This window comes from Diadema antillarum, unplaced genomic scaffold (genome assembly GCF_040938485.1).
Source record: "Diadema antillarum isolate AM-2024a unplaced genomic scaffold, OU_Dant_1.0 seq00000561_RagTag, whole genome shotgun sequence".
Taxonomy (NCBI): Eukaryota; Metazoa; Echinodermata; class Echinoidea; order Diadematoida; family Diadematidae; genus Diadema; species Diadema antillarum.
The window spans coordinates 418,149-445,973 of record NW_027271500.1 but is presented as its reverse complement, the minus strand read 5'-3'; the positions used below and the strand labels follow the sequence as shown (position 1 = coordinate 445,973).

Here is a 27,825-nt window from a genome sequence, read left to right as displayed (position 1 = left end):
TGTTAGTATTATTAAGGCCCTGTTATTATTATTATTATTATTATTATTATTATTATTATTATTATCATTATTATTATTATTATCATTATTATTATTATTATTACTATCATCATCATCATCATCATCATCATCATCATCATCATCATCATTATAGGGCTGAGGATGACGTCACTGAGCAACTTCTAATTTGCGGGAATGGCCAATGCGACCAAAGTAAATATTTATTGGAAGTAAAGTGTTGACATTTCATAACTTCTTACTTTCAAACTCATGTCCGAGTTTGATTAAACTCAACAAAACGTCAGACAAACGTTTTTAATCATTATCTACAGGACTATAATTTGTGAAATCAAGACGAGTCGTGGGAACATAATTATAGTGTGTTACTTGTATAACATACTCCAGTACAATTTCAATGATAAACTTCATGGTTTAAAAATGTGATTATCTTTGTGTGAGAGTTGTATCACAGTGGGAGTGTGCTAAAAAGGGTAAATAGGCAAAAAAAAAAAAAAAAGTTGTGGACTTATAGTTTATCACTCTATCTGTGTACTAGTATTACGGAACACCTCATTTTCGAACAGTTTATATAATTTGATATAATAGGGTACCAGTTACAATGAAAGTAAGTCTACATTCCTCGATCGATGTTGTTTGTCACATATTCATTCATAATTCAATCGGCAGATTTAATTTAATTTGATGTTAGATCTATAACATGCTGCTCAACCTCAAGAGAGTACTGTAAGCTGGAATCATAAACAACGCATTCATAACTAATGATATGATATGAATTGCACGTTGTTTACAATATACTGTAGTTGATTGAGAAGTATAATAAATGAATTGCATTTACTAGTGTACTAAGTATATCTTGCCTTTATCTCTACCCTATGACTGCATCGTGCGTGCTTTTAGATTGTTTCTTCAACTTCTACGAAACTGTTGTGCGATTGGTCAATTGCTAGTGAGTCATACAGCGTATGTTTGTAGTGCAAAATACGATACTAAATAATGTATACATTTATCTGTCATAAAGCAATCACTAATTATTTCTCCTATGTTATAATGCAAAATATAATGTATTTTGTGTGATATTTATAACATAAAACGAGGAAATTACTCTTTACAATTGTTACCTGCTTCAACCAATCACTATCTCCCTCTTAAACCGCCCTAAAGTGAACGCACTGCGTATGACGTCATAGTCTGGCCGGCATTTTGGAAGTGACTGCAATATAGCCGGTGTTGTCATTCTCTGTCGAAAAGGGAACTCACTACGTAGTAAACGAAAATGTCGCATTTATCAATTGATGATCCCGCGATGGGAGGGAGGATCAAAAGCTTCAAGAATAAGGGGCGAGATCAGGAGGTTAGTATGTGTATTTTCAAGTTAAAGATTGGGTAAATTCAGGTTCTGTCGCTGTGTGAGGCACCGTCATTGAGTCCGTTTCTACACAAGACTGCACTCACTGCTACCTACCGCATAGGCCTACTGCAAATGGTTTGTAATGGAAGTGAGTGAGTCAACGCAGCGCAGTGCAGTGGGCGATGAGTGGTGTTTTGTGCCGCAATTGCAATGCGATAATAGATTCGATTCTTGTTCAGTGACGACCGACTAGCAAGCTAGGCTACCTCAACTCGTGTGCCTAAAATTTGTACATTAATGTAGACAGTATTAATTCCAATTTGCCTATGATCAAGCACAACTATAACCAAGAATTGCTAGAGTAGAACTTAGAAAAATCTAGAAAATCTAACTGTCGAGTGTTGCAGTGCACAGTGACGAGCCAAATGGGTTGTTGTGCAATCACAAGTGTGAATGTGCAGCTTCAGCAGCAGTGCACAGTGAGGCCATACTGTACTGGCCTGGCCACACAATTCAACAACATAGATAAACGGCATGCAGCAGAAGAAAATCTTGTTGGCACTTCGCCCGACCAGATGCTGTTAGTGTTAGTACATTGTGCGAATACAGCGTCTGACAGTCGAGGCATGCAGCTTCAAAGTGGGGAACCTTGTCTCAACACAACTACAAAACTTATGAACATTTATACGTTTCTTCTAAAAACAGTATACGTAGGCACTGCCAATGGCCCTAGCTGCCACTGCCGCGTATATGCACCGAATTTCAATGTGCGCTGTGCGTCACTGTATCCCCATAGGCATACGTGTTGTATGCGGGATGATCGTTGTGCTATCGCTGCGAATTTTTAGTGCATGTGTCAATAGAAAAGTGGAAGGATATTAGTTTTCACTTTGTATGAACAGGCATTTTATGGTACGTATCGAAAATACAGGATTTCCACTTACCAGCGAAGGTGACAGTTGCCTTCGGAAAGCCGGAATTTCAGCGCAAATTGCGATGATTTGTGATGTATCGTACCAAATTTGCAGCGAAAGTTCGTTAAGTTTTGTCTTTGTTTGTCTATTTACCTATATTAAATGCAAACTTCATTATTTTGTTTGACATTTTTGGAAAGCTTAGGTGATGAACGATTTCTTCAACGCACAACCTAAGCTGCGCCAGCCAGCGCTACGGGTGTGTGGCAGCTGGAAGTAGGGCACTGCAAGACAATTTTCAGTAGATCTCGAGTCAAAGTTTGCGTGTGGTTGCATTTTCTCTGCGCGCGCGGGAACAAACCCGTGTGTGCGTCTATAGGAGTTGTATACATTGAAGTTTGCATACAAACGTACAAATGCCATGCAACAAACTTGCCTCGTTTTCATCGTCATTAATTTAAATTTGTTGAATTCCACCAAAAAAAAAAAACCTAACCTAGTCTAACATTATTCAGAAATTCCTTCCACCTCCGTGGGTAGCCGTTGACACATGCACGCATATCGGTTATGAGCGATTTGACTTTGACATACGCATCGCATGACGCCGAACGCTGCGCCGCTAGGCCACCCTGCAAATAAACGAGTACAGCATAGTCTGCCAGCCGGTACTTCAGGCGATGCTTTGTGCGAAACGGGACTCCCTGATGCCTTGGATGCGCACCCTTCACTAGCAGGGTGAAGGTGGGTGGGGTGTAGATTTTCAAGTGGGTGTCTACTTTGTTGTCTGTCTCTGATGATGTTGATTGTTTTTGATGGATGTGGTCTGCAAGTTAGTGGTGCATGGTGTAGAAGTTCTACGATCGCAAAAGTGACAGTAGCTTCTTGGAGACATGCGTGTTGCTGTTGTAGTGTTTAGTGTCGGCACTTACTTTTGATGTAGAGTGGAAATGTGCAAGTGTACCTTTGCACTACTTCGTCATGGTCTGGTATAACTGCGAAATACAGCCCGAACGCCAAATGCGAAGCGTTGGGGCTGTGTAGGGAAGGATATTGAGTAATGGCAGGGGCTAGTATTGCGGGTAAATTCCAACTTACGTACTAAAAATTGCTTCAATTTGAATACTTACAGATTTGGTTCAGTTATTGATATCACTTGCCTGGGAACGTTTTTGTTCTTCCAGTAGTCCCTTTCTGTAAAACTTGATGACTTTAAATGATCCGGTCAAGAGGAATCTGTGAGAATGACAACTGCTCCGTTCAACGGATTTGAAACCTGTGCGCATGCGCTAACCGCAGTGTAATTTAGCCTTTTTACAAGGCCTTCTCTCTGTATTGCATTGCTTTCAGGGCGAATGAAGAACTTATATATCCCAGCCGAGCGCGGCAGCGTGAGAGCGAAAGGGCCTTGTCCAAAGGTGAAAAACACTGCGCCTTTCGTGCATATTCATATCGCCAATGCGCTATGTGCCTTTGCAAAGGTTGTTTCGAAAAACGAAGGGAGCTCCCAGGAGGAACGGGGAGAATGGAGATGGACTCGTAGAAAAACATTTTTTTCAAGACCATGGGATCAGTTTCAAAATTGTGCAAGTGAACGGCAAGTAAGAATTAGATAGGAAACGAATGTAGAGTATAAAAGTATGCCTTTTTCTAGTGAAATACATAACTTAAAGAGCTGCGAAAATTTGGGTTTGTCTTCCAACGTTCAGTGACAGCACTCTTTCAACTCGGGGCGCTCCCACAGTATAACTGTGTACAAGGAGCGCCCCGGGGTTAGGTCCGGTATACAGCAAGTGGAATATTCACCATTTAACTTTGACACTTAGTTTAACACATTTCGGAATACAGTAGCTCAATCGCAGCTTTGCGCTGTGCTGCATGGGGGGTACTAAACATGTTCATGGCATAGGCATTGAGCTCAGTAAGATTTTACAGTTCGCTATTAGGTCATTTCACTAAATGATAAATGTAGCAATCACAGCAAGATTTTGTATGGTATCTTTATTTTTTTTTCTATTAAAAAAAATGTTTTTCTCCTCCTGAGCTTGTACCAAGTGATAGCGATTGAGGTTTGAGCTTGTTGTGGTGGTTGATGTTGTGATTGTTGTTCATTGTGTGTGTGTGTGTGTGTGCACTTACCCATGGTGTGAAACGGGGACACACATACAAACTTTAAATTTATACCGAGAGCACACAGAGAACCGAGGACATCCTCGGTACGCAGACCATTCATGCTTTTGCGTGTAGGGGTACATGTTTCTACGTAGGTCATCAATTAGCATTATTGTAATGTAAGTCCTCAGTTGGATGGTAGATATGAATGAGTCCTCATTATGTGGTAAAATTCTCATGGGAAAACAGGTCCTCTGTTTCCACCATAGACGTGTGTGTGTGTGTGTGTGTGTGTGCATGCATGTGTGTGTGTTTGTGTGCATGTGAGGGTGTGTGTTTGAATGAAATAGGATTGTTTAAAATATGATTATAACACGGGTAAAAGACTAAAGATAAATGATGAGAAAAGGGGGAAGCAAAAATTGCTATTAAAAAGATTCACAAAGTAGAAAATGGACAATTCTGGGGATAAAAAGATTAAGGAAGGAAAGGGAAAAGAGAAAATTATATTACAAAAGAAACTAAGGGAGAGATGGTTATATTTAAAAAGAAGAAAACAAATGAAAAAATAAAAATTGAAATTATAATATAAGAGAATAGAAGAGAAATGAATCAAAATGAAATGAAAGATGAATACGAAGGAAAGAAATAGTATTGCATAGGCTTGAAAAGAAATTGATAAAAAAGATGTATGCACAAGAAAGAAACAAGAATAAGATACATTGGAGAAGAAAGAAAGGAAAGGTAGATGGAAAGATAGCCAGAAGGAAGCCAAGGATAGAGTGATGGGCAGGAAATACGACTGAAAAGAATACTGTCCAGTAAGATTAAATGTATTTTTGCAACATGACATTTTGGGGAATTGTCACTGGCATTCAGTGCATATAGTGAAGACAAGAACTTTTCACATTGTATAGGATATGCATTTTAATTTTGCAAATCTTGACTTTCGCAAAATTCACAAAATTTAAATGTTTTATAGTATTGAGAAAATTGACTGGAGGAAAAAAGCAAAGAGTAACAGAAAGAGAAGGGAAAGTTAGGAATACATGAAAATGAAAGAAAAAGGAAACGAAAGGCAGACAAGAAAGGAAAAGATTTAGGGGATGCACTCACGCACCCTCTTGAAACTGCTGTGTATACAACTGCTGTCACAAGACTTGTTTGAGGGAAAGGGAAAAACAAGTTCAGCTTTTCAAAGACACCATAGAAAAAGGCGCTGTGATTAATACATTCAGTTCAAACGATCTACTGTAACGTGCTGAACATATCCTTACTGTACCGACTGCCTGTGTGCAGATCTGCATTTCAAGTGATCAAGTGATTCTGACACATGTAATACAATGTACAATCTGTAAGTGTCATATGGTAATTTCTGTCAGACTTTGGGTACTCAGATGCAAAGTTCAGGATTATTGAGTATGTAGTGTGAGTTTATGCATGTTTAGAAATGATTTGACAATGTGGTGCGAAAGTGCATTTGTACATTAGCATCTAGAAATCTGCTAGAACCATATGATAGACTACATGTACATGTAATTATCCTGCTTTGCGGCATTTAAACACTTGATGCAACTATAGATCTTCCACCCTTTGGGAAGAGTCAGAAGAAATATTAAACACAATCACTATTTGTACAACTTTTAGGTTTGGTTTGATGTGAGGATTAACATTAGGGTTAGGGATATTTTTATTGGTAAAATTTGTGCTTGGCTTAGCATGCAGGTTCGGTGTATTTTGTTTGAGCAATAGTCACAGGAACAAATGTCATAAACATATTAGGGATATAACAAATGTAACAAATATAACAAATGTCATAAACATATTAGGGATATTTTTATTGGTAAAATTTGTGCTTGGCTTAGCATGCAGGTTCGGTGTATTTTGTTTGAGCAATAGTCACAGGAACAAATGTCATTGAACCCCAGAAATAGATGTCGCCACCACTTTTTAAGAAAAGATACAAAGTTGTATGGTTTGGTTCCCCGATCAGGCCACCAAATTTCATTGTCGAGTCACCAAAAGAAAAAGTTAGTGTTCCCTGGTGCTGGTACAATCTATTAAGCCTTAAATAAACCGATTAGTATCTTGCAAACTTACTGACCTTAGAGGCTTTCTTGGCGATTTCCAGTTGTTTTTCAGCTAAAGAGTGTCGAATGTGCCTAGTTCCGCTTGCATAGAACAGAAGCAGGAGTTGCTAGCATGTGTTATGGGAAGTGAGAGTACTCGTGCACCTAATTTGGCATTGTCATTGATGTTCAATAAAACTGCTTCTGCAGCAGATAGGCACCCTGCTACAAAGCGGGATAATTAGTCTACAGACATAATAGATGATAGATATGATTTCTTCAATCTAGTAGAGAATATTTTCTAAACTTACATTGTATTAGACAGTAGCATCTTTGTCCATTTTTGAAATTCCATAACAAGTGGATGATGAACTTTGTCATATTTCTCAAAAGAGAATTACATTATATAAGATTTTTTGGGTCAGTTTTCAATGGTGTTTCTGTCAAGAGAAAATTAAAACCTACCTGTCAAGTAAGTCATATCAGCATTATTTTTTTTTTTTTTTCACTGAGTACATGCAAAACTTCCAAATCATGTTAGCAAACAATGCACTGATAAAAGCTTCATTAGTGTGAGGGCCCCTAGTGAGCATGTAATGAGTGTACAGTATGTAGAAAATGTATATATGTGGCAAGTACAGTACCCGTACATTCTCGCTCCTCAATCAAATTTGCTAACCTTCGGCAGGCATTTTCTTGTTATATTGTACCTCCCAAAATATCTGGCACTGCATCTAAAAAAATGTTCATGTTTTCAAGCCCTTTTCCATACTCTTAAGACGTGGAGCTACAGTAGCGAAAGACTACGTGTAACTGCACAATCATCTTCTGCATATGATGCAAGGAGATGCTAAGTTCTTGGGATAAGTGTGATTCCATTGATGTTTACATCAATTTTATTGTTTGAATCATGTGCTAATGTTAGCATACACATGTACCTTTACAGTGACGGGGCATTAAACTGCACATTACTTGAATATGAGACTGTTCTGAAGCAAATGATTTTCACAGAACAATAGATATATATAATGTACTCTTAAATGAATCCCACAAGAATTGGAACAATCATCCCCCAGCATTCCCACTGATTCCCACTGATCAGTTACTCGGCATCCCCTTTAATGCTTGAAAGAATGCCAAAAAATAAAATGTTTTCATTTTTGCGCCATTCCTGTACATGTATCGCCTATTACTTCCTTTGCCAGCAAATACAGATTTATACCCTAGAAACTACATGGTTTCTATTACCCCCCCCCCCAAAAAAAAAGAAGAAGTTATAATAATAATGCTTTTGGAGCAAAAATATTATTTCCTGAAAATTTGTTACATTTTATTGTAGGAATTAGTATATTTTCTCGTAACCAAAAGGAAGAAAAATATGTATTTGACATAAAAAAGGGGGTGCTTCCAAAATTTGCTGTGCAGTGACAAAAAGCCGTACTTTGGCTTTGTGCAAGGAATTTTGTGTGACACGTACAGTACACATAATATACGTGACATTGTATAGTAATACCACTTCCTCTTTAAAGGAAGTGGTTTGCAATAAAGATGTGGCAGTTGTGTAGACTTCCAACTTTGAGAGTTGAAGTTGTACAACGTAAACAGTCTCAGGATGGTCCACGAGGGGTTTGAGCATGTCGCTGCAACATGCTCAAATTCTTGTGCAACATCCTCAAAAGCCAGCAACATGTCGTGCAACATCCTCAAGAATTTGCAACGAGCTCAAAATAAAATGTATTCAAACATGTTCAAACCATAAGAAACACCAAACTACCTGGTTCTCAGATATTTGTGTGCAAAGCATGAGAGAGAACATTGAATGTAAGCAGCACAAAGAGAGATATACTGCGAAATTTTGCATACTACCTGCTTGTGACAATTTCTGCAATATTCTCAGATTCTGAGCTTGCAACATGCTCAAATTTCAAGTTGTGGACCACCCTACTAACAGTCTGCTTTGATGACTGGGAGAATGAGTTTGGGAATCGGGTTGCAGTGATTCAGAAGAATACATTGTGTTCAACATGAATAGAAAGAGTCAGAAGACGGAAGTGATATTATTTTTCACTTATTCAACAGACGTACTGTATGTCTACAGTGTTGAACTTTTTGAAGTTCTCTATTGACCTACAGTAGCTTGCCTACATAAATACTGTAGTCTTTCAGGACATCATGATTGTGTTCCTTGTACAATCATGTACATGTACTGTACTACAACCTGTATATTGTACAAGTGTATGTATACAAGTACAGAAGTTGTAGGTACGGTTGTACATGTGCAGTTGTACATGTATATATGTGTACAGTTTACATGTACAATGTACAGTACATGATGTATGTACAAATGTACTGGGTGTACTGGGTGTACTGGATAGTACACCCTCTGTTCTTTTTTATTGTAAATGTAATGTCCATTGTAGTAACCAGATACAAACATTGTACTTCACTGTATGTTTAGTCTGCCTCCATTTTTCCTTTATACTGTAGTTCTCCAATCAATGGGCACAAACTCTTTTAGGATAATATGCCTCAAACACATCATGGCTGACCTACAGGTGCAACATGTACAGTGTCTGTACAAGACAATGCAACTGCTATGGAGTCTTCATTAATGTGTAACAAAAGGACATTTTGAACATTATTTTGTCATTCAAATCTTGAATCTACATCCAGTAATATTACATACAGTGTATTGTACATTAATATACCATAAGTTTATGTTTGTGTACACCTGTATTTGTACAGTACTGTATGCATACTTGTTTGTTTGCCTGTGCATGTGCACATGTCTATTATTGTGTTCATGTGTAAATTTGTGCAAATGTGAATGTCGTATTTTGTAGGTCTGTAACTCATACAAGTGTACAAGAAGATGTTTCTCCTGGTAAATTGTTGTATTACATGTACAATGTACACTTACATTGTACATTGTGTATGTGTATTTATGATGTTCAGTGCGGTGCCAAAACAAGACATTGTCTAAAACAGATGTACGTGTACCCAAAAGTTGTCAGGTTGCAGACATACGCATTATGTGTTTTATGACATGTGTCTACATTGTAGTTATGATATTTGATGCACAGTTGTATAATGTCATTGCCAAATGTTAAAGGTGTGTGTATACAATGGACAGAAAGCTAAATTTTGATACCTTTGATCTTCCCTGTGTGCGTAGGAGATGAGGAGAAGGCGGACGGAAACGACGGTGGAGCTGAGGAAAAACAAGCGGGAAGAGACGGTGCTGAAGAGGAGAAATGTCCCAAACCTTGAAAGTACAGACTCAGAGGAGGAGTCACCCCTAGTAAGACAAAAGACCTTTCTTTACTCTACATGCAGTATCATCAGTGGAGAACTAGAAGGGCTTTATTGCCATTTTTTGGGGGGTACAGTGCCCTCCCGTTATAATGACCATGGTTTTTAACAGAATTCCAGTTACAGAGACATAAACATTTAGGCCGCAACGTTATCCACCCTATGTTTTTTGTTGTTAATTTTGTTCAGTTTAAAATAACAAAATTTTGATATATTGAAAGAAAACTGCTGGTCCTGAGGTCTTTGTTGTAATGGACGTCCACTGTACTGAGTTGTTGATATGATTTTGTAGAGCTCGATCTCCTCTACATTATGGTGTCAATTTTGCATTTTCAGTAAGATGTGAAAAATTAAAACCACACAGGCGCTCTTTTACCCTACTGTATATTTGAAATGATGCTTATAAATCTACACACTTTTGTTTAGATTAACTTTTTATTTCGTAAAGATTGATTCTTTCATTTTTATATACGCTCAAATCTTAGAATGCGATAGTGCCCTTCTTGTTCTCAGCTGACGATATATTTCACAGGCTTGTTACTTAAATTGCGAATTTCACAAGTTTGATGATTTTCATAAATGCAATGATACACAAAAATATTAACTGACCCTGACACGAATGTGGCATAAATGCATGCATACATAGTACATTTCTTTGTATATTGCTCTGCTCCATGATTGCGAATTTAGCCACTTGCAAAAATGTTAGTCCCGATTTGTGAAAAACTAGACTCACTCCAGTAGATACATGGCATATATACATGTTTACAGTATTTCACACCGTAAAGTAATGGTGTAAATTCCCAAAAGCTAAAGGCATTTGATATGAGCAACCCTCTTTGCTCCATTCGCATCTTATAGAAGATAATTTCTCTTGTTTGGACTTGTTGATCTGGCTTAAGATTGTATAATTAAAGTCCAAATGTTTTGCAAATAGACATGCTGTGTTAGGGACATGATTAGAGTGGCATTATTCTTTGAATATGACTAGAATTTCACTTGAAAGACTCAAATTTGAAACCCTTTGCCCTTCAAAGAAAAACATAAAAGGAAAAATTGTGAAAATATGACTAACTTCAATTTTGATTGATATTGAATTTTGCATCACTAAAATGATTATACTTTTGCACTACCCACTTTCTTGTTAGATAAGGAAGCTGTCGTTCATTACAATTTTTATTTGAAATGTTCGTTGTATAAATACATCACTTGATGTGTATCCATGAGCACAACTGGCTATAGCTGGATTTTTAGATTCACTGAGAACACTGCTGGTAGAAAGTGAAAATGGGCCAAGTGTCACAGTATGTCAGAGAAAATGGAAACCATATTGTTAACTGACACGTCGGTCCTCTGTGTCCCACTTAGTATACTTGCCTCAAAGACATAACAAGCAGATATGGGGCGTTACGTTTTAAAGGTCCAAGAATGTATGTAAGTGTACATGTTCTTCTGGAACTCATAGTAGCTTTTCAACACAAAATTTTGCATAATCTTCATTTCTGTGAGCACAAAATCAGTGTACATTGTACACTAGTGAACAGTGTACTGTATCAAACATGCATGTGAAGTCAAGCATCTTTTGTAAAATGCACTTCAGACCTGAAAAAAAAAAAGAAAAAAAAAACCAACAACACCAATATCTACACATGTACAGTGTAGCATTTGGTCTACTACACTATGCAACAAGAACATATGTACAGTGCATTTTTGTTATAAACATACAACCCATAGTCTGTTTTTGATTGATTGATTGAAATTAAGTGTTAAAAAAAATGATTGTTAAAATCTGACTGGCAACCAAAGTTTAAATTGCACAGATTTACAGTGTACATACATGTTGTACATGTACAGTATGTGTATACACCTAGATACAGGTATTCATGGACTTAAAAGGAAAACAGTTACATGTTCATAAGTATGAGAATCAAGATATTGAAAATTTAATTCAGGGGAAAATGTTATTGAAGGGGATATACAAATCTATGTACATTGTAGTCCCACCCCTACCACAAGTCAATTTCTGTTCTGATGGCAGTACCTTAATTTCTTTGAACACCATACATGTATATAATGTATGTGTTTTAAAAAGTTGTTAATCCATCGCATAACTATGAAGTGCGTATACATGATGCAGGCTTGTGTTGTGTTTGTCATATCAACCAACTAATCTGATAGTGCTGATAAGGTAGCATGCAAAGTTGTTCTTTTCCAAAATTTTATTATCGATGATTCATGACTTTTGATTATGCTAATGCAGAGCTGTACATTGTATGTTTGAGATAGAATAATCATACTTCACTCAAGTTACAGACGTGTATGAGCCTGAATTACTTGTACAGTGTACGTAATACAGATCTGTATTGTACATTGTATATAATCATCAGTTTCAGACTTTGTGTAAAGGGATATAGTGCTCAGTATAATATAATTGATATGTTCCTTTTCAGTGCCAGTGACAGTGATGTTACATTCAGTTATAAAGCAGGAAATCTTGATACAAAGTGAGATCATATTTGAGACTAATCGCTTTGATGGAATCTTTCCCCTAGTAATAATTTCTCTGACATGTCGTTCACATCCTGTGTAGCATGCTCTGTGTCAACCACAGACACATCAGGAGTTATAAAAGGTATTGTAACAAAAACAGCCCTGAGCAAATGACATATTGTAAAGCCAGAAATATTCTCGGCATGCGACTGTCATGAATTGGAACTGACAGCCTTTTTCCCCGGCATGAAATTTTTGCAAATTGCCACTGGCATTCAATGCATTGTGTAGACAAAACACTTCTGCATACATTTTTATTTTGTGGGTCTTGGTTTCTTGCAAAAATCATGAAAGTTTCATGCACATGAAAATTTCTGGTTTTACAGTTGCATCTCAATTACATTTCCTTTTCATGATATATGCACTTGTGATCTTCTTCCAGATAAATAAGTCCATTTCAGACATTGTTGTCAACGCCAAGAGCATGGAACCCAATAAACAACTCGACGCAGTACAAGCAGCGCGGAAACTCCTGTCCAGCGACCGCAACCCACCCATCGACAATCTAATAGAATCCGGCATACTCCCAGCTCTAGTCAACTGTTTAGGAAGAGGAGACAAGTAAGATGCATTGTCTTACACTACATTGGCAGAAATTAGAAAGAGAAATAGATTCAGAGATGCCTGTGCTAATTTGTGTTTACAGTATATAGTGTTTTCATAAAAAATCAAATACTGTGTATAGAGAAAGATAAGCTTTTGAAATCTGATTGCATGTACAAATTTGTGTGCAGATTCCCTCTTCATAAACCAAAATTGAATTGTGCTGTCAAAATATTTGTGATCTCCCAGAGTGCAAACCTCTGAAAATCAACATGTTTTTGAGCTGTAGCGGTTTGCAGTCTAGTGGATAAAGGAAGAGGAACTGACTGGCTGGATTATATTATGATTATAGATAGTATGTCGTATGTCTATCGATACTCATGGACAGTTGCTTGTGCAGCAACTGCATAGACAGAGAGATTGAGAAATAGAAAGATCTGACACTTTTACAGCTCAGATTTCTCTGTTCACAAATGTGCTGTGCAGTACATGTCTTTTGAAGGAAGTCATGCAAAGGAATGCAAGCAACAGAGGCATGTATTTCCTAGAGACCATAGATGCAGTCGCGCAGCCATAAAAACAAAGAATCTATGGACCGATGCTTGAAAGTAGCTATCTAGAGGGTTGTAAATAGGATAACTTTGGTCATCCCATTTGCTGATCCTCCCTCTGCAGCCCATCATTACAATTTGAAGCTGCATGGGCCCTCACGAATATCGCGTCCGGAACATCGAAGCAGACGCTTGCCGTCGTGGAAGCCGGAGCCGTACCATTCTTTCTCCGCCTGTTGGACTCCCCCCATCAGAACGTCGCCGAGCAAGCAGTCTGGGCCCTGGGAAACATTATAGGTATGTGCGTGGGCGCTAGGTGATCTTAAAAATGCTCCAAACACACGGCTGTCAGACAGTTCTGGAAATGTGTGTCAATTTCTTCATGACATGCGGCATTGGCTAGAAAGAAAATGTCAACACTTATCAGGATGGATGAATACCCAGCATTATGTAGTGGCATTGTGTACTTTCAGTAACAAAAAAACAAAACAAAACAAAACCCAAAACACTTATGGGCACTTCATCATATGGCCCCACTCGAGACAGGTATCTGGCGTTTAGAATAGATGCAAACACTTTTGATGGTTCTTACTTTGGATGGTGCCAGTAGAGGCATTTAAATTCTCAAGTACTCTATCATTCTGCTCAGTTTAGAAGTATTGTTAGTGCAGTAGATATTTACAGTGTTTTTCTCCTCACAAATTTTACAAGTCAGGTGGTATTTGTGAAATTGATAATTCTCAAAATATTGCCGAAAAACAGAAGTGCACTGTATTTACTTCTCAGAGGTGGTCTTCTGTTGTGCATTCAAGCACTTGTGGAATTATCGTACGAGTCCAAATTTGCAAAATGTATGGAGGGTTGATAACATGTTGACAGTTTGAACAAAAGAAATAAAAAGTAAAAGGATTAAGTTCCAAGTTGATGTAGACCCATTTCATTTACATGTTGTTACTCCAGTCACTTGACTCCCATTGGGTAGAATTCCAGCCGGTCACATGTTTGCCACCCATTGTTGCTGGTTGCTCATTTGTGCTTTGCTGAAATAGAAGCAGCATGAAATCTCTGTATTGCGCAATGACCTTTCGTAAGGCTCTGAGCCCACTCATCAAATGTTATGACTGGTTAACATTGTCTCAGCCAGGAGGCTATTATTAGACTTAACACAAATGAAAGTATCTCCATGCATCATGGCTGTGATGTTGGATTACAGGCCACTCGAAGCTAAGTAGGGTACAAAAGTTTTGATGAAAGCTTGACTTTTGCTAGTTTCAGGCATTTCTCTATTGAGCTTACATGCAGGAATCAACACTAACTTTTTTTCTCTGGTGATCCATTCGGGCCACTAAAATCTTCAAATCTGAAATTTTGGTGGCCCAAAAAAGATTTTGAATGTTTTGAATCTTAAGTGCGTGATTGAGCCACAAAAAGATTGTCTTTTTGGAAATTTTGTGGCCCGACATCAATTTTTAGTGGCCTTGGGCCATCGAGCATACCGAGCACTGTGTTATGTATTGATCATGGTAACGATACTGAAATGTCTGGCTAACATCTTGACACTTATCCTTCCCTGGATCGCATTTCTTTGACAAGGTGACGGACCGCACTGTCGGGACTACTGCATAAACGAGGGCGTTGTCAGGCCCCTGCTCAGCTTTATCAATCCCACCATCCCTCTCTCCTTCCTGCGCAATGTCACATGGGTCATCGTCAACCTCTGTCGAAACAAGGATCCCTCGCCGCCCATCGAGACCATCCGCGAGATCCTGCCAGCCCTGTCTGCACTAATCCACCACTCAGACACAAATGTGAGATCATGGTTATGTCTACTAAATGTATTGACTGTCTTGTCAGTTCAAACAGGCTATGGGAAGAATGGGGGGGATGGGGTGGTAGCCTATTCTGACCCACCTGACACAATATTTAAAAAAAAAAGTATTGTATATATTTAAGTGTGTAAGTGCCTTACCTATTTGGGACCGGCCTGTGTGTCGTTTGCATCTGTGAGTCGTCATCAATAAATTTTTATTAACTGACATCAGCATACTCTGTTCTCAGGCATAGTGTGATGTCATTAGACGGAGTCCATTGACCTTATGAGAGGGTTTTCCCGGAAACACTTGCACAACATTAACAGCAATGAAAAAACAACTCAAAACATAACAATTTATGTATGAAATTATGAATTATTCCAAATTGATGAACTGTCGTCTTTAGTTGTACATGAAAAAGTGCAATTTCTGTTGACAGATTTACACAATGGTGTGTCACTTTAGAAATAAGATATCAATCTCTAAATGAGAATGCGTAATGACACTGGAATTTTGTATGTACCAGTATTTAGCACATACAGTATGGACCTGGCAGCCACAACGCCCTGCAGCATTCACTTAGCCATGTCGTGTTTTTTAGCAATCCTATATTTGACTCGTGAAATTCTTTCCCTTCCACCGCTCTACAATTCTTCTTTCCTTGTTACACCCCATGCAGATACTAGTTGACACAGTGTGGGCGCTGTCGTATCTAACGGACGGCGGAAACACACAGATCCAGATGGTGATAGATTCCGGCATTGTTCCAACGTTGGTGCCCTTATTAAATAGCAAAGAGGTCAAAGTTCAGGTAAGACTTCACAGGTCATGTGTGTGAGTGTGAAATGCCTGACGTGATGCTTTATACGGATGCCGTCTCGAAGCCGAATAACTTGGGATCAATAGCTAAAGTAGAATTATTTTGCCTCCATGCACATGGAGCACAAACCCTATGACATTCACCATATCAAAAGTTATAGGTATAGATCATATAAAAAAGGATTACTTCATAATTTTTATTTTAACTCCACTTTTTGTCCCCACCGAACGAGTTCGAGCAGGGGACTATGAAACGGGCTCCGTACGTGTGTGTGTCCGTGTGTCCGTCCGTGTGTCCGTCCGTGTGTGATCAAAATCTTCAATTTGCTACTTCTCTGTCATTTATGAGCCAATTTTGATTCTGTTTGCTTTATATGATAGCACTACATGGGAGCTTTGAAACTTCTACACAGAATTTCAGTCGTGACCTTTGACCTTGACCTTTGACCTGTATTGTACATTTTGCTACAAAATGCTACTCCTTCGCCATTTCTAACCCGATTTCGATTCCGTTTGCTTTATGTGATGGCGCTAGGTGAGGGCTTCAAAACTTCTACACAGAATTTTGACCTTTGACTTCTTTGACCTTTGACCTTGATTTTTGACCTGTATTGTACATTTTGCTACAAAATGCTACTCCTTCGCCATTTCTAACCCGATTTCGATTCCGTTTGCTTTATGTGATGGCACTAGGTGAGGGCTTCAAAACTTCTACACAGAATGTTGACCTTTGACTTCTTTGACCTTTGACCTTGATCTTTTGACCTATATTGTACATTTTGATACTAAATGCTACTTCCGGCGGGGACATATTTTACGCACCGCGTAATTTCTACTTTTCCTTGTTTTTTTGTGCTGCAATGTATTCATTCAACATTCTTTTCACATTTGTTTAGTTTTTTTTTTCCGTCTCAATAGAACTTGTAAATACATTTTTTCCACATAAAATAGAAGTATATATATATGTCAGCATTATAGAATATGATAAATGAAATTTATGGATATACAAATGAAAAGGGGAAATATGCATGGTATATAACTGGAGAGGCGTAAAATCATGCGATATAGCAAATGTCACTTGTAATTCTCTTATAATCAGTGAAGTGCGTTGACATATTTTTTCTGGATGTAAATGTTGTGTTCATCATTAACAATTCATAATGAATATGGGAGTCTGCCATGTCTCTGTGTGTCAAGTAGCCATGTTAAATGAAGTGTTTCTCAGGGAGATGAAAAGAGATTTCTTTATGGATTACATGTCAAGTCTGTACAACCGAGACACAGCAAATTGGAATTCCCTTTAAACCTATCACAGTCCCAGAAACCACATTTGTGTGGTTTGGTGCAGTATCTTTCTGTAATGGTTTTTGCTATTCATCGTCAGTGTGTCATAAGTAACTTGTTTCAGGAGTGCAAACAGCTCTTTCATTTCAACTCTTTGTTGTTGTCCCCGCCGAACGAGTTCGAGCAGGGGACTATGAAACGGGCTCCGTACGTGTGTGTGTCCGTGTGTCTGTCCGTCCGTCTGTCTGTCTGTGCGTCCGTGTGTGATCAAAATGTTCAATTTGCTACTTCTCTGTCATTTATAAGCCAATTTTGATTCTGTTTGCTTTATATGATAGCACTACATGGGAGCTTTGAAACTTCTACACAGAATTTCAGTTGTGACCTTTGACCTTGACCTTTGACCTATATTGTACATTTTGCTTCAAAATGCTACTCCTTCGCCATTTCTAACCCGATTTCGATTCCGTTTGCTTTATGTGATGGCACTAGGTGAGGGCTTCAAAACTTCTACACAGAATTTTGACCTTTGACTTCTTTGACCTTTGACCTTGATTTTTGACCTTTATTGTACATTGGCTACAAAATGCTGCTCCTTCGCCATTTCTAACCCGATTTCGATTCCGTTTGCTTCATGTGAAGGCACTAGGTGAGGGCTTCAAAACTTCTACACAGAATTTTGACCTTTGACTTCTTTGACCTTTGACCTTGATTTTTGACCTGCATTGTACATTTTGCTACAAAATGCTAAGTAAACACTCCTTTGCCATTTCTAACCCAATTTCATTTCCATTTGCTTTATGTGATGGCACTACAGTCTAGGTGAGGGCTTCAAAACTTCTACACAGAATTTTGACCCTTGACTTCTTTGACCTTTGACCTTGATTTTTGACCTATGTTATACATTGGCTACAAAATGCTCCTCCTTTGCCATTTCTAACCCGATTTCGATTCCGTTTTCTTTATGTGATGGCACTAGGTGAGGGCTTCAAAACTTCTACACAGAATTTTGACCTTTGACTTCTTTGACCTTTGACCTTGATTTTTGACCTATATTGTACATTGGCTACAAAATGCTACTCCTTCGCCATTTTTAACCCGATTTCGATTCCGTTTGCTTTTTGTGATGGCACTAGGTGAGGGCTTCAAAACTTCTACACAGAATTTTGACCGTTGACTTCTTTGACCTTTGACCTTGATTTTTGACCTATATTGTACATTGGCTACAAAATGCTACTCCTTTGCCATTTCTAACCCGATTTCGATTCCGTTTGCTTTTTGTGATGGCACTAGGTGAGGGCTTCAAAACTTCTACACAGAATTTTGACCTTTGACTTCTTTGACCTTTGACCTTGATTTTTTACCGATATTGTACATTTTGCTACTAAATGCTACTTCCGGCGGGGACATATTTTACGCACCGCGTAATTTCTACTTTTCCTTGTTCATTTATATTATGTTTGTTTCGGTGGCAGGATTTTCTAGAGCCTCTTGATTACTGAATCTAGGATTTGTTCTCAAATTGGCAACACATTTTATAAAGTTTCTGGGTTTTTCTGTCAAATTGGCAAATTTTTGTTAATCTCTTTCAGATTTTATGCACATTTAATGAAATTAACCAGTTACATCTAATCTTTCTCCATCATGGAATATACGGTGAAATTCAGAGTTGCCCATTTGAAAATGATTACAAAGATGATAATATCCACAGCAAATCGTTCCTGTTCTTCCCTCCCCACAACAGACAGCAGCACTAAGAGCAGTAGGTAACATTGTGACCGGTACCGATGATCAGACACAAGTTGTCCTGGACAACCGCGCACTGGCATACTTTCCCTCTCTCCTCGACCACTCAAAGGACAAAATCAACAAGGTAAATGCGCAAACGAGGATAATTATCTTGAGAAACTCTGACAAGAAATTTGTCCTACCATGCACCATTTGAGTGTGTTTAATTTGAGCATACTAAAGGACAAGGTGTTGGGAATTATGAAACAGCGAAGGTTGTGAAACGTGCAGTAGAGAACCAGAGTAATGAATGTATATTCCAAGGATTTTCTGAAAGAGACTCCATACTGCTAAGAGTTTTCTTGGGAGGTTATGATCATGATACGTGACAGAGCCATGGTGACATGAACCTGTGCATTCTCGAAGTGACGAAATAAAGGTGCCACTGCCAAATCTAGCGTAATTCTAGTCGTAGGATAGGATTAAAGTCTGCAGAGTTGAAGTGTTTGATTCAAGGTTTTTTTAGGTTAAGTGTAGTATTTTTTTTTTTTAAGCCAGTGATGGATGTAGTTTTATTCTTATGTCCCTACCCCTGACAGAAGGCAAGCTAATGCAGGGCTGAAGGTTGCCGATGGCAACGCATTGCTGAAAAAGGAGTGCATCCGAGGCTCTGAATTGCCGTTCCCAACAAAAAAGCTATCCCTCCGTGACGGTCGTCATTGGGCAATCCAGGGCCAGTGACGAAGATAGCCATTATCCCTGTCGCTTTGCCTTCATTCCCCCCGTAGTATAGCAGTTGGTTGCACCTTGGCAGGCCTCGTGTTTGGTTTCACTTGGTCTGTGGTTGTCTGATCGAGAATGACTTGACACCATGGCACAGATAAAACATATCAGGATTTTCTGTTATGTGGAGTTTTATGGTCTCAAACCTACCTGTGTTTGTACAGTAGCCTCAGTCGATGCTAAACTAGTTCTATCAGGGTGAGCTTTCACTTGATTTAATTTTGTTCTATTTATCAATTATTTTACTTTAATATCTCCCAACCTGAAGAAATCTGACCCTCTCATAACTTTTTTAACTCTTTATGTGCCATGTTCGCACGGCCGACTCAGTCGATGGCGTGCCAACTTCGCATATTCTGCCCAAATGCACAAACCCGCCCAAACCGCTCGATAAATTGCCAAATGCCACAATACAAAGAAAGCGTTTCTCCCGATTTCGTTCCTCTCACATATAGCATGCATTTTATGTGGTGATTGATTAGCAAGCGGTGTTCCCAACTGAATTTGTGTGTAAATTGTAAGTTCCTGTCACTATTTTGTGTGCAAAGTCATGTCTTGTTACCATAAGGTAGTTCCTGGTCATTTGAAAGAAAAGCAATCACAGATTTGTCATACAATTTACATCAAAACAAAGCTTGGCATTTTCTCTACAACTTCGCTCACTACGTGTCCAGCTTAACAGAAATCTATAAAAGTTACATGAATTTGAAAAACAGAATGTTTTCCCAAGGTGTGTTAACGTTGGTGTCTCAGAATAATGTGGCACACATGGGGTTTACACCATGGCACATAAAGAGTTAAGGAAATGAATGACTACTCGGGGTATGACTTGCATCTCAAATGCCTTTTGATTTCAAATTCTTTGCTCCTCCTTTATATCAATCTTTGAATTTCCGATATTTTGATAGAGGCAGAGAGAAATATCACTTTGAAGGGGGGGGGGGGGGGGGGGACTTGACTTTATGTGCAATGAAAGTATGACATTGAGTGTAATTCATTGTTGTAATGGTTTGCTGGTCAATTAAATCATATCAGCTGTTCTGTTCCTTTATATTTGCATAATCTGTCAAAAAATGTGTATTTTCATTCTCATATTGGTGTTGGTTTCTTGATTTGTAGTAGTTAATGTATTTCCTTAAAGTTTAATGAAATAATGTAATGTGTCTTCCCAGGCTGGATTTCTCTTTCCCCTTCGCGTGCAGTGCAAATAATCATAAATGTACAGTGGTGAGAGCTTTTGCATCAAAATGTGCTTTGCTGAAAGCGCTTTTTAAAATGCAGTGATGGTTTTGGATCAAATGGTTTCAGTGTTGCATACTGGCATGACATTTTGTTTATGATAGGAATGACAATGATGATTTTCAGTCTTTGGAATTATGTATGTTTTCACTTCTCAGTAGAACATTTTAGATTTCCCCAGTATCAATTCCTTTGTTATTGTTTCCTTCAATTAATTACTTGTCCTTTGTCTGGTTATTTGTATGCTTGCAATCAGAATGCATGAAATTTCTTGAAGCTCATAAAGTTCTGAAATATCCCATGCTCTCTGTAGCAAGGACATGAGTGCGTGGGTTAACAAGAGAAGAGAATATGATACGCTGGAGATATTCTCTTTCTGTGCTTTGCAGGAGGCGGTGTGGTTCCTATCAAACATCACAGCAGGCAGCCAGAAGCAAGTACAGGAGGTGCTGGACGCCGGTCTCATACCACAGATCATTAGGCATCTAGACAAGGTTAGCTGGCTCCCGAGGACCGACGGTCCCCCATGGGATCCTTGACTCGCTCCTCTTCTGCTGCCCTTTCCTCTTATATGGACAGGCAAAAGTGTAGCAATATCGCAGAATCTTCATTGAGTTCATTGACCTAGGAAATTGATACCTTGATAACAGTATTAAAGTGATTCTTATTGTTTTTAAATGATTTATATGCTAATGTTCACGAAAGTTTATGAAAGACCTTCTTGTCATGACTTGTACTTGTACACGTATAATGTAATCTTTTCTTTTGATGTAACAATGAAAGTGAATTGTAGTGTTATAATACTTCCTTAGTATATATGTATTTTTTCAAACCATACTCATCATATAAGAATCAAAAAACATACTGGGGAGAAGGGGAATATGACATGCGTTGTGTTTATTTTTTTTTTTTCGCCGATTGTTTCCAGAGTGACTTCCAGACCCAGAAGGAGGCCGCCTGGGCGGTGAGCAACCTGACCATCAGTGGCGACAAAGAACAGGTGGCCGTACTGGTGCATCATGGTGTCATCCCGCCCCTGTGCAAGCTGCTGACCGTCAAGGACGCCCAGGTGGTCCAGGTCTGCATCGACGGCATCAACAACATCCTCAAGATGGCTGGGGAGAACTACCACGAGATCGCCGACATGATCGAGAAGTGCGGAGGTGAGGGTCACAGCTGCTTCATGCACATCATCCTAATTTGGGGACTTGCTCACTTTTTGAAAACGTCTGCCGTCTGCGTTTTAGTGATTGTTATGATCCTCTGCTGCATTGCTGGACCAAATTATGCCAGCAATGCTAGGGCAATATTGCTAGCAGCAGTACTCATTAACCCGTAGAGGACGGACTGATTTTGCTACAACACGCATTTCTTATGGACACCTGCCCGAGTATACTCGGGACTTGTCCTCAATGGGTTAAGGTATGCTTATGTGGATATGCCGAGAAGGCAGGATGTGTTTGAGGGTTTTCATGTCATAGAAACTAATGTGTTTTGTAGGGATGGAGTTTTCGGCAATCACACTCTTCGTGCAGTGTGAATTTGAATTTATTACCTCCGCCAAGGAAGGCGGTTATGTTTTCATCAGCGTAGGTTTGTTTGTTTACTTGTCTGTGTGCAAAATAACTCAGTAAGTTGTGGACGGATTTGGATGAAACTTTGCAGGAAAAGTTGATATTGACACAAGGGAGAGATATTAAATTTTGGTAGTGATCCGGGAATTTTTATAGGTTTTTGAAAGATATTTTTATCGTTTTGCAGATAGGGTCAACAAACTAAATAGGAGTTGGAGCTGCATGTATTTGAGGTTTGTATACGCGCTCTAAAGTACATGCTCTTGCTCAGATACCTACCACAAATACCCACTACAATATCAAATCCTCTGTTTTCTCTTTCCCCCTCCCCCAAGGCTTGGACAAGATTGAGATGCTGCAGCACAGTGAAACCGAGGCAATCTACAAGCTGGCTTATGAGATCATCGACCAGTTTTTCTCAGGGGTGAGTACAGTTGAACCTCTCTTATCCGGCCTCCCTTTATCCGGATCTCTCTATTATACGGACGCAATCTCGCCGTGATTTTTTTTTAATAATTACGGGAGGAAAGGGGGATTCCCAACTCCTTGAGAACTCCTACACAAACACACATGAATTACATATTACTTCCAACATGATTAACATACATTACATCAAGTTTCCTTCCAAATTGCATACCTTCAAACATTTTAACACCCCAAAACATCCCCAAATTATCGCATTTTGAAACGTAATTTCGTTGACTCGTACTGTTTATTTTCAAGATCTACTTGATACATTTCTTAATAATTATTTAGGTAAATCATCCCAAGAATTCATGAAAGAAAATGATTTCATTTTGTAAACACGAACCTCTATTTTGGGGTCTGTTACTGAGGGTAACAATGAAAAGGTTGCAGTATACACATTACTACATGTGGTACCACAATGGGCTACATCAGTACATGTGTATGTATATGTACATGTATAAAGCATTGAGTCTCCCGTATCCGGCCAAATCCCTTATCCGGATGAGCCCCAGTCCCGACTTGTCCGGATACGAGAGGTTCAACTGTAGTTGGTGCTTGCTCCTTCTCAAACTTTCCACCATTCTGAAAATATTACATGGCGCTTTTGATCCATTCCTTCTTCACTCGTATGTGACAGGAAATACCTCGACTACCTCATACCTTGAACTAAGCTAGGGCAGTTGAAATTGTGTACGGAGATTTAACCTCGAGAACAATCAATTGTTTTGTGGTGTGTGATTACTTGTGGGGTGATGGTCACACCTGGGCACCATTTCATGAAAGTTGTCAGCCCTGACAAGTTGTCAGTCTCTGTGACAATCACCATAGTAACAGTCAGTGACCAGAGCTTCTCAGCCAATAAAACCCAAGGATTTTACTGAAATTGTTAGAGATTGACAACTCATCAGGACTGACTGACAACTTTCCTGAAAGGGTGCCCTGGTCATATCTTCATTTTTATGCAGAGCGACAAGTTTCAGAACTGCCTGTTGTGTTTGCCAAATATCTTACTTGCAAATGTGTTGGATTATTAAGATGTACTGCTACTGTGTTTCTCTCTTTTGAAAGTCTGTTCATTGTTTGGTCTGGGTTTTTCTTCCCCCAGCTGGATGAGGAAGACCTTGCGCTGGCACCTCAGGCCAACCAAGATGGGTTCCAATTCGACACCAATACCAACATCCAGACAGATGGTTTCCAGTTCTAGTTCCGGCCGTTGGGCACCTGCTCTGCGACCACCACCTCCCTCCCCCGTTCTCACTGGAAACTTGGCTGGGCGTACGTTAGGTACCCAAGACACCACACGGATCAAAGAGATGTGCATCAATTGACAAAGCAGTTGTGTGCTCCCTGTTGAAGAGAAAAATGAACATCCAGGGTGAATCCGTTGATGATGCTTGTCAGGGCTTTGTTTATTATTAGCGGAATAAATTTTGCCCCCTCTTCTGGTTACAGGAAATCAAAAATTAAATATAAAACAAGCATTTTGTGCTTATCGATGCAGTGATGCATGATCAGAAGTTAAAGCCCCTGAAGGACAATGTGCAGAGTTTATCGAAATTGTCAGGGACGTATAATTCAGAGCGCTTTAATGCCAGGTGGAAACGTTTCTTATTCTTCCCATCAGGGGTTCACCTTCCGCAGAGCAATATGAGGAAATTGACATTTTCTGTCGGACTTGCAAGGAAATCTCGGCCATTTCCACTGCGTCGCCTAATATGCAGTACCTTCAGAGTTTGCACAACATGCTCCCACAAACAAAGAGTTGTCGCCGTAATGGTAAGCGTCGTAGCACCGCGGTTCATGCACATAACGACCGTCAAATTTGAGCAGGAAGCAGAAGTGAGCGGTGCTCACATGCCGCAGCTCCAGTCTGGAGATCAAAAAGTGATGAGTTTCGCCTATTCTGCATGACGTCAATAGCCTTCAACGATGATATTGCATCATTATGGACATACGAGTGTTGATCATCAAAATTTATCGAAATTTAGCACTTTTTTCTTTTCATTGCCTCCACCTCGTAGGTTGTCAGAGACTCTACTTCTAAATTCTTCCTCCATGCAGTGATGCAAGAGGCATATGTTGGTTTTTACGGTCTTATTGTCCGTTCGTTTGTCTCGTTACCATGGTAACATGAAAAGCACAGAAGGTACCAGAAAGAAACTTGGTGTTAACACGCACAGCCGTTTGAGAATGCACAGATCAGATCGTCACGTCATTAGATTGGAGGTCGGATTCGAAATGCAGTTGCCAAAATTGCGACAGGTTAAGGCACGAATACAGGAAAGCGTTACACAGAATTCATTCAAACCTGTTGCATTACTAAACTACGATGACACATTTCTCTTTTACCCTTAGCAGAGTGCAAAGTCACAGCCAGCTGTTTTGCTAATGCGCCCATGACTCAAATATTGGATGATGTCCAGGCTTGAGGGATTTTGTCAATGTCGACTGGGAATTTTTTGAAATGATGATGTGGACAGATGCTATAAAAGTCGTAGCCAAGGCGAAATGTTGAAATTGTTCTGTGTCCGCAATATAAAGAGAATTTTTCAATGTAATGTCATCAAACTTAATTCGTGCAACTGGTATTCCAGTGCACTTGTCTGATCTTTCTTTCTTTTATCTATCTTCTCTTTTTTTTCTAAATTATTCTTGTTCTTAGTGATAGTTAGGATAAATATTTAATGGTATGTGAAAGCGTAGATGTCATCATCTTGATCTTAAAGTTTGAAACACCCCGAGTTGTCGTTTTTTGTTTTTGTTTTTGTTTTTTTGTCGGTCTCTTTTGTAAATTTTTGTAGGTGATATTCATGCATTCAGATTCTCCCTTCGCAGGATCGGCATTGGAGGGTTACGATAACGCTGATGGCAAACCGTGAGTGAGTTGTATATATGTCCTCAAATGATCTCCTTCTTGTAATCCTGCTGCTAGCAAAGAACATGTTCAAACGTAACATTTGTGACTACGTATTGGAGCCATATTAATTATCGTTTATGCAGTGTGCGGAAACTTGAGAGGAGAGAGAGAGAGGGAGGAGAATATGAAACAAAAAAGGGAGCATATATGTTCTTCCTTTTCCTTTTTCTCTGCTGCTATGCGATAGATATGACCAAGTGTATGTACTCTGCCGTATTTCAGGCACAATGGATTTAAATAAAAAAGGCTGGAGAGATATCTGTGAGATAACCTGTGACACGAGATGCGGAGTCACTATGCCTGTGTCAACCGACCCATGCATTTTATGAAAGCCAGGTGTGCCACAAACCTGTGACAAATTTGTTGTGACTGCACATATATGTAAAGCTTCGTAGCATCAAATATTAAAATTACAGTTTGTAAGTGATATTACGCATTCTTCTCTATCTCTCTCTCTCTCTCTCTCTCTCTTGATCTCTCTCGCTATCTGTACTTCACTTTCGGTCGTTATGTACGTTGGTGTAAAGTGGTGTCAGTGTGGTGCATTTCGGTTCATATATCGTGGCATGGAATGCATATCTGAAGTTTGCCGGCCTCTTTATGACGGGCCGTGTTCAGTGTCGCATTCGTGAGCAAAGAGGAATGGTGATAGAAAAATGTATTTACATGTCTCGCTGTGTCTGTCAGTAACAGATTACAGTTTGGAGGTTCTTGTCAAGTACCGGTAAGACCTTGCATCTAGGCTGCATTATGTTCGCTGCCGCGGCATTCTTCCATAGCGGATTCTCTGGACATGTCTGTGAATCAGTAAATAGCTCAGACGTTGTCTCATGTCCGAGTGTTAAAGATGTTGAGGACAGTACAATCCAGTGTTTGCAACTTTTAGCTATTTTTTGTCTTGGTTTTTTTTTTTTTTTTTTGCGTATTTTAATAGTGTTTTCTTCTTTTTTTTCCTTTGCTGTATTGGATGTTGTTTGAATTATCAAGGCCTTGCTGGTATGAAAAAAAAAAGAAAACAAAACAACATCAATGATATGCAGATGAAATTATACAGAAATAATTCTGAGAATTTCTCATTCTAAATTGTTACATTGTTTAGATTTGGTACAAAAACAAAGGAAAATGACAAAAAAAATATATCTATATATAACTGTGTTTAAAGTGCAACGTTCTGAACCTAGTACCTCACACAGACTCCAGTACAAACGTGGCGCAGCGTGAATGCCACCTAAAATATGTTATTTCTGGTGTAGTTCATGTGTCTAAATAGTTTCACTTTGACATCGTTGATGTTCCCATGTTTTGTAAGAAGAGATTTGAAATGAAATTCTGTGGAGTTGCGTCGCTAAATTAGCAGAAAGCGCTGATATTCCAGTGCTTTTGATCATATTTATTGAAATGATGCAGAATTTGTCCAGCGACACCTTTTGCTAATGTGTTTGTGAAGAACTGGTGCCAGCTGTGGGCTAAAAGTGTTATTATTTTTTTTCGTATGCTTTTTCTTTTTAGTGATGAAAACGAGAGAAATAGAAGTTCGTGTTGACTTTTGTCTATGGTGAATTTTTATCACATGCAAGTTTGATAACTCTTTCAAATGCAATATTAGCCAAGAATTGGCCCTTGTGTGATTTCTGTAAACACTTTTTTGACATTTAACAAGGACGTGCGTTGCAAACCATATGAATCGTAGGTCGCGTTGTATCAATTTTGGACAGTTTTATGACTTCTTTTTTTTTTTAAACTAGAAGGAAATATGTGACAAAGCTGCTGATCGTATTTATTTTC

General features: G+C 38.9%; 1 protein-coding gene across 1 annotated transcript; it reads left to right on the top strand.

Moving 5' to 3' along the window:
• Positions 1-1,228: 1,228 nt before the first annotated feature.
• On the top strand, positions 1,229-26,957 carry LOC139735003 (importin subunit alpha-3-like). Its single transcript, XM_071645778.1, has 11 exons — positions 1,229-1,372; positions 9,637-9,762; positions 12,706-12,884; positions 13,542-13,714; positions 15,011-15,225; positions 15,908-16,039; positions 19,076-19,204; positions 21,471-21,575; positions 22,010-22,244; positions 22,991-23,079; positions 24,229-26,957. Exons 1-11 carry the CDS (start codon positions 1,295-1,297, stop codon positions 24,325-24,327), a joined length of 1,560 nt encoding a protein of 519 aa, XP_071501879.1. The 5' UTR covers positions 1,229-1,294; the 3' UTR covers positions 24,328-26,957.
• Positions 26,958-27,825: the final 868 nt, after the last annotated feature.